The sequence below is a fragment of the Erinaceus europaeus genome, chromosome 7 (genome assembly GCF_950295315.1).
Source record: "Erinaceus europaeus chromosome 7, mEriEur2.1, whole genome shotgun sequence".
Classification (NCBI taxonomy): domain Eukaryota; kingdom Metazoa; phylum Chordata; class Mammalia; order Eulipotyphla; family Erinaceidae; genus Erinaceus; species Erinaceus europaeus.
This window is the reverse complement of record NC_080168.1, coordinates 58,620,410-58,628,685: the sequence shown is the minus strand read 5'-3', so window position 1 is coordinate 58,628,685 and position 8,276 is coordinate 58,620,410. Positions and strand designations below refer to the sequence as shown.

General features: G+C 42.8%; 1 protein-coding gene across 1 annotated transcript in view; it reads left to right on the top strand.

Annotated features, from left to right (window-relative positions):
• The first annotated feature begins 396 nt into the window (after positions 1-396).
• GYS2 (glycogen synthase 2) overlaps positions 397-8,276 on the top strand; it is a 47,874-nt gene continuing 39,994 nt past the window's right edge. Inside the window, exon 1 of the mRNA XM_007517888.3 lies at positions 397-844. Coding sequence (XP_007517950.1) covers positions 724-844 — 121 coding nt within the window. The 5' untranslated portion in view covers positions 397-723. The remainder of the gene's footprint in view (positions 845-8,276) is intronic.

Below are 8,276 nucleotides of genomic sequence, written 5' to 3'. Positions count from 1 at the left end.
GTATATCTCACCCTCAACCAAAACCATTATCTTGTTCTGCCATATCATGGAAAGAGTTTAAAGAAAAGAAAAAAAGAACATGAAGAAAAGGGAATCCAAGATTTGTGTCTATCACCAAAATCAACTTGTAAATGTAGATGAAAATAACTAGGAATATTTTCTTTATGCATTCTAGATACCAGAAATTAAAAGAGAGAATGATACTTAGGAAGTCACAAGTTATTTAAAACATGGACAAGTTTTCTGGCTAATGTTACTTTTAATCTAAAGGCAGCCCACAAACCTTCGGAGAATTGTTAATCTTGGATCACTTTGCAAATGATGAAATAAGCGCTGGGGACTGTGTGAGTCTAGGAGTTTGGTCAAGAGGACAAGGACTAAAGGTCTGAACTTGGGTCATGCTCAGTCCCTGAGGATCCCACTCCTGGAGAGGGTGCCTGTCCACATTCCAACCCAGAGGATTTTACTCCAGACTGGGGAGTGCTTGCAAAGAGTGACTGGAGAGCCTATCTTCACTGAACCTGGCCAAGAGTTGACAATTCCTCCTACATAAAGACGATCTCTGAGGAGGACATGCAATTTCATGCTCCTGTCTTATTCCCACCAGAAGAGACTGAAGCGTGAGGATTCCTGGTTCCTACCCTCTAAGTCACTGAGTGTGTCACAGGGAGCACAGGCCATCAGAAGAGGAACTCCAGAAAGTTTCCCAGGGCTGGAAGAAGGATGCTTCGAGGACGGTCCCTGTCTGTCACTTCCCTGAGTGGACTTCCTCACTGGGAGGTGGAAGAGCTTCCCGTGGAAGATGTGTTGCTCTTTGAAGTTGCATGGGAAGTGACCAACAAAGGTGTGTACTATCCCTCCAGATCCCACCCCAAAGACCCCCAAATGGTAAGGACTTGACAGACTGCACAAGAATACAGAATCATCTTTACAGGTGGCTTTCTAGTGAGGCTGAGTTCCCTCTAGTGAGTGAGAAAGGAATTCAAACTGAATAGACCTATAAGTGACATAGAACCCTCTTGGAGAACGCAGTGCGTGCACGTGTGTATGTGCTTTATATGTCAGTATGAAAGGGGAAAGAGAACTAAAGAATCATGTGTGTTGCAAAGGAATGTGTGTTTAAATTAAAATAACTTATTGGATGATAAATTACCAGCTTTCAAAGTGCTCTTTTTGATTTGTTCATATTAACCTTGAAATATAAATATATATACATATCTTTAATTTATTCATTCACTACTATTACTACCATTTATGATTCAGTAAAAAGATTCTTTTTTTAATATTTATTTATGTATTCCCTTTTGTTGCCCTTGTTGTTTTATTGCTGTAGTTATTATTGTTGTTGTTATTGATGTCGTCGTTGTTGGATAGGACAGAGAGAAGTGGAGAGAGAAGGGGAAGACGGTGGGGGGAGTAGAGAAAGACAGACACCTGAAGACCTGCTTCACTGCTTGTGAAGTGACTCCCCTGCATGTGGGGAGCCAGGGCTTGAACCAGGATCCTTAAACTTGTCCTTGTGCTTTGCGCCACATGTGCTTAACCCGCTGCGCTACCACCCGACTCCCAATAAGATTCTGCAGGTGTCCACAAGATTTTTTTTTAACTTTTTAAAATATTTTTTTTTTCCCTTTTTTTTGCCCTTTTTGTTTATCATTATTGTTGTTGTTGTTATTGTTGTTATTGCTGTTGTTGATGTCGTCGTTGTTGGATAGGACAGACAGAAGTGGAGAGAGGAGGGGAAGATGGGGTGGAGAGAAAGACAGATACCTGCAGACCTGCTTCACTGCTTGTGAAGCGACTCCCCTACAGGTGGGGAGCCAGGGCTTGAACCAGGATCCTTAAACTTGTCTTTGTGCTTTGCGCCACCTGCGCTTAACCTGCTGTGCTACTGCCCGACTCCCAATGATTCAGTAAAGATTCTGCAGGTGTCCACAAGGGTTTTTTTTTAACTTTTTAATTTTTTAAATTTTTCCTCTTTTTTTGCCCTTGTTGTTTATCACCGTTGTTGTTGTTATTATTGTTGTTATTGCTGTTGTTGTTAGATAGGACAGACAGAAATTGTTGTTGTTGTTAGATAGGACAGGAGGGGAAGACAGAGAGGGAGAGTGAAAGATAGACACCTGTAGACCTGCTTCACCGCCTGTGAAGTGACCCCCCCCCCGCAGGTGGGGAGCCGGGGGCTCGAACTGGGATCCTTATGCCAGTACTTGCGCTTTGTGCCACGTGCACTTAATCACTGTGCCACCGCCCAGGTCCTGTCTACAAGGTTTTAGGCACTGGAAAAGGTGGGAGACAGGAATTTGACAATGCAGAATGCATTCAATCTGCTGGAATTTACAAATTTGCAGAAAGATAGACACTGAAGGTGTGATGCTAGTCGAATATGCTGAGTCCCAGCATGAGAGAGCTGACTCCACAGAGGGCAGGGTCACTTCAACCTAGCTGGGAGTTTGAGGCAAGCCTCTCTAGTGAAGTGACATTCCTGGGGACACCTGAGAAATGAATAGTTGAAGGGTAAAGCTAATGAGGCAGTAAAATTGATGGGGAGACTGTTGTGAGGGAACTGTGTTCTATGTGAGAGGCAGAAGTGAGCAGGCACACTCTGTTCAAAGATATCAGGAAGGGGGTGGGCGGTGGCACACCTGGCAGAGTATGTGTGTTACCATGCAGGTGGACCCAGATTTGCACTCCTGCCCTCAGGAGTGAGGAGGGGATTGGTATATCCCGAGTAGTGGGGAAGTACTGGTGTCTCTCTCCCTGTTTCTGTCTCTGTGAAGAGCATGAAAAAAATGGCCACTGGGCTCCTCCCCCAAAAGTAGGATGGATGGATAGATAGATAAGTAAGTAGGTAAATAGATAGATAGATAGATAGATGATAGATAGATAGATGATAGATAGATAGATAGATAGATAGATAGATAGATAGATAGATAGATGGTAGAGGCGCACGTGGTCAAGTGCACATGTCACAATGTGCAAAGACCAGGGTTCAAGCCCCTGGTCCCCATCTGCAGGGGAAAAGCTTCACAGGGGGGGGAGCAGTGCTACAGGTGTCTCTCTCTCGCTCCCTATCTCTATCTCCCCCTACTCTCTCGATTTCTGGCCATCTCTATCCAATAAATAAAGATACTTAAAAAAGAAAAATAGAAATATATAGTCAAACATATCTGTGACCTTGGGAGAACTACAGCAGTTTCCTCTGGAGGAGGGTAGGGAATGGCATGGAACTATACCCCTATTACCTTATACTTTTGTAAATCACTAATTAAAAAATAAATAATAAAAAAATGACCACTGGGAGCAGTGGAATCATGAAACAGGCACCAAGCCCTGGTGATATTAGGGGGAAATGTTAGGGGAGCTCAGAGAGGGAATTGGCGTGGAGAAGGAGGACAGACCAGCTAGGCTTCACTGAAAAGTATGGTAGTATTTGAATAGATGTGAAGTTGGATCTTTGATCCATAAACAATGGAAAACTACTGGAATTCTAAATTTCTGTTAAGCAGTTATATTTCTTTCTTTTATAAAGCTCTCCAAACCTTCCTCCATTCACAGTAAGGTGACTTCCAGACAAAAACACCTAAATTGAAAATATATTAAGTAAAAAATGTATTTAGTACACCCAGTCTACCAAACTTTGTAGCTTTATCTAACCAGCCTTAAACAGACTCAGAAGACTTACATAAGCCAATATTATTATTTTTACTTAATTATTTTTTTGCCTCCAGAGTTGTCACTGGAGCTTGGTGCCTGCACTACGAATCCACTGCTCATGTGGCCATTTTTCCTATTTTTGTTGTCTTTGTTGCTTTTGTTATTGTTGCCATTGCTGTTGTTGGATAGGACAGACAGAAATGGAGAGAGGACGGGAAGACGGGGGGCGAGAGGAGACACACACCTGCTTCACCGCTTGTGAAACGACAACCCCTGCAGGTGGGGAGCCTAGGGGGCTCAAACTGGGATCCTTGAGAGAGTCCTTGTGCTTCGCACCATGTGTGCTTAACCAGCTGTGCTACTACCCGGCCCCCTACGATGAGCAATTTTAAGTCTGGTACCATCTAATTTACTTGCTAGGGTCGGGGAGATAAGCTAGACCATGACAAAGTATAGGATGCAGAGTTTCGCCCAAAAGATGGAAACAAAAAGGTCTCGGGGTCTCTCTCTCTCTCTCTGCCGCTCTCTCCCCCACACACCTCAGGTCTTGTAGCACTACTGCTTCTGTATGGTTTTGCCCAAATCACCACAAACTGGAGAACAATGATAATGCTGAGTTCAGTTAGGATTATTTAAGAGTTTAATATATATATACATACATATATATATATATATACATATATATATATATATATATATATATATATATCCACCATAGATTTTATCCCTAACATCCCTCAAGAAAAAAAAAAAGGTCTCATGAATATCATGAATATTGTCACAGATAATGCATGCTCATTTAATAATTGTGAGTAATTTAAAAATGTAGTTGTTGGGAGTCAGGCAGTAGTGCAGCCGGTTAAAACACACATGGTGCAAAGCACAAGGACCAGCGGTGCCAGGATAGCCTGAGGGTGCTTCTTCCCGAGCAAGTGCTCTCTGGGTTGGAGAGAACTCAGCTGGAGCTGATCTAGGCTGCTGCGTGGGAGAGGGATCAGGAACTCGTGCCGCACTAACTGTGCAGGAGATACACTCTGGAACTCTCGGAGCCGGAAAGCAATTTCCAAGTGTCTTTAATCAGAAGAGCAGCTGTATTTATACTCGCCAAGTAGGATGAAAACAGGATGTGACATAGAGAGGGTGGAGTGAAAAGAGAGTGATGGAAAATCAGGGTGTGACAAGGAGAGGGGGCGGAGCAGGCAAGAATTCTACCACAGAACCACCAATGCCCTGGAGGGAGGGTGGTGCTTAGCTAGATTTATGTAAATAGACCGCAGCTTTGAGTGGGATCAAACCAATGCCATGCAGGCATGCTGGTGCTTAGTTAAGCAGGATTAGAGACAGAAGCCGGGGGAGCTGGCATACTACCCAACACAGCCGGAGGATCCCGGTTCCAGCCCCCAGCTCCCCACCTGCAGGGGAGTTGCTTCATAGGCGGTGAAGCAGGTCTGCAGGTGTCTATCTTTCTCTCCCCCTCTCTGTCTTCTCCTCCTCTCTCCATTTCTCTCTGTCCTACCCAACAACAATGACATCAATAAAAACAACAAGAATAACTACAACAATAAAAAAACAAGGGCAACAAAAGGGAATAAATAAACATAAATTTAAAAAAATGTAGTTGTCAGGTGGATGTCTGTCTCATAAAATCAACTATAACCAGTGAGTCAGCTTTAGTCCTAACTGCACATCACTGGCTATAATGCTTCTCTGTTCGTATCTCAGTCTAGGTGCCATAACTCTGGGTCAGGCAGTTGAAAAACACATAGAAATTTTCAGAAAACTAGGGGGCCTGATTAAGTGCACACATTACAGTGCACAAGGACCAGGGTTCAAGCCTCTGTTCCCCACCTGCAGGGGGAAAGCTTCAGGAGTTGGTGAAGCAGGGCTGCAGGTATCTATCTCTCTCAATCTACCTCTCCCCCTCCTCTCTCAATTTCTGTCTCTATCCAAACATCAATGCAATTTTTTTTTTTAAGAAAATTCAGAAAAGTACATCTAAAGTGGTGTGGTAGGAAATGATTCCATCTCCTGAAGTAACATTCTCTACATGAAACTACATTAGACTATAGACTAACAGTTTAAATCGCTATGATAACGCTATGTAAATGTGGAACTACTGGCTTTGCGTGGGAATAGTTGTGAATTTTCTTATTTTATGTATAATAGTGTTGAACTGATTAAAAATCTCTCAGAAGTAAAAAAAAAAAAAAGGAAGGAAGAAATTGACAGAAAGAGAAAACTATTATAATGGCATGTCCATTCTGTTCTGAGGCATGAATTTTAAAGATGTGAACCTGTATATGAGTGGAGTTCAAGGCAGGCAAGATAGCTCACCTGGATAGTGCTCTCACTGGGGGAGGGGGTTGTGTGATGGCACAACCAGTAAAGTGCACACAGTTCTAAGTGCCAGGACGCACACAAGGATCCAGGTTCAAAGCCCGGGGTCCTCACCTGCAGGTGGAGATACCTCACAAGTGGCAAAGAAGGTCTGCAGACGTCTATCTCTCTATATATATCTCCCTATCTCCTCCTCCTCCTCTCTCTCTCTCTCTCTCTTTTTCTTTTTTTTTTTTTTTTGCCTCCAGGGTTATTGCTGGGGCTTGGTGCCTGCACTACAAATCCACTGCTCCTGAAGGCTATTTTTTTCCCCTTTTATTATCCTTGGTGTTCATCGTTGTTGTTATTAGTATTGTTGCTATTATTGTCATTGTTGTTGGATAGGACAGAGAGAAATGGAGAGAGGAGGGGGAGACAGAGATGGGGAGAGAAAGATAGACACCTGCAGACCTGCTTCACTGCCACTGAAGAGATTCCCCTGTAGGTGTGGAGCCAGGGGCTCGAACCAGAATTCTTACGTCAGTCCTTTTTAACCTTCATATATAGAAGCAAAAATACTTTAACTGCTGTAAACCTTCAAAAAGTTAATAGAAATGAGATCATATTGGTTTGTTTCTTATTTTGATTGGAGAAAAATTTAATGGCTGCATTTTTCAGTGACCCATTTACATGGCATTCTCAGCTTTGACTGCATAAGAAGAAATATATGTGGTGAAATGTTGGATTCATTTCTCTCTCAGTCTCTGTTTAATGTTAAAAAGGTGAGCTGTTAGGAGGCAATTTCAACTCTATTCCATCACATTGACCCTCCTCCTCAGACTGTCAGTTTCAAGAACGCAAACTCCATTTCACAGTCAAACTGAAGCATGAAGCATTTGGGCCAATGCACTGTTTCCTTCCATCTGTTTTGCAGTTGCTTTTGTTCCCTGGGAGTTGGGAGCCCTTATCATCAGTTACTTTAACAAGGGTTCTCATAATCTTAGCCTACTAGAAACCAGTTTGGGATGGATAGAATGGGGGTTCTGTGCTATTGCTGGAATTGGGAAAAATAAAACATGCAATTTAAATGGTCCTTGCACTTTGTGCCAGGTGCACTTAACCTGCTATGCTACTGCCCAGCCCCCACTCTGCCTCCTTTCTCAATTTCTGTCTGTCCTATCCAATAAAATGGCTGCAGGAGCAATGGATTCGTAGTGCTGGCACGGAGCCCCAGAGATAATCCTGGAGGTAATAATAATAATGATAATAGTAATAATAATAATAATAATAATAATAATAATAATAATAATATAGATGGATAGATAGACAGACAGACAGAACTCTCATTTTGCTATGATTGTGACCCAGGTGTAAGCCCAGCCCTTAGAGCATTGAAAGAATCTTTGGTGCTATGGTGTCCTCCCCTCTCTCTGTTTCTCTGTGTCTATCTGAAAAACTCAGCTCAGAGCAATGAAGGTCCAGGGACAAAGCACTTCAGAAAGCTTGTAGCCTTTCAAAAATTGTATCTGAGAATTGAGTGTTTGCACCTGAGAACACTTTCTCGGAGAAGATATCCAAAGGCCTCTATAAAGGATGAAAGGACCACAGCTCTAAGATTCCCAAGGTCCGTGGCTTCCTTTTAGTTAAATCAAAAGTGTTGAAAGTCAAAATAAATGCCATTTCATCTAAGTTTTGTTTTGGTTCTGTTTTTACAAATACCTGGCTTTTCTCTGAGGCAGAACAGAAAGGATTCCACACCCCATCCTCCACCCCAAACCCTACCCCCACTAAGACCTACTGTGCTCCTTTCTGCAGTACTGTTGCCCCACTGTTAGTGTCTCTCTGCATTGCAGTTCCAGCCCCATCATCTGCTGTGTCACCTTGCTTCCATCCCACAGCCACTCTGTGCCTCTGTTTCCCCCCATCCACCTGGAATTCTATTGTGAAAACTGAAAGAAATACTAATTGTAAATCAACTTAGAACATATTACCAGCCTTTCAGGAACTCATTATTACTCTTCCTTCCTTCCTTTCTTTTCTTCCTTCCTTCGCCACCAGGGTTATCTCTGGGACTCAATTCTAGCACAGTGAATCTACCACTTCTGGTGGCCATCTCTTTCCTTTAAAAAATTATTCCAAAAAGATCTGTGTACATCTATGTTCATAGCAGCGCAACTTGTAATATCTAAAACCTGAAAGCAACCCAGGTGTCCAGCAACAGATGAGTGGCTGGGCAAGTTGTGGTCTATATACACAATGGAATACTACTCAGCTATTAAAAATGATGACTTCACCTTCTTCAC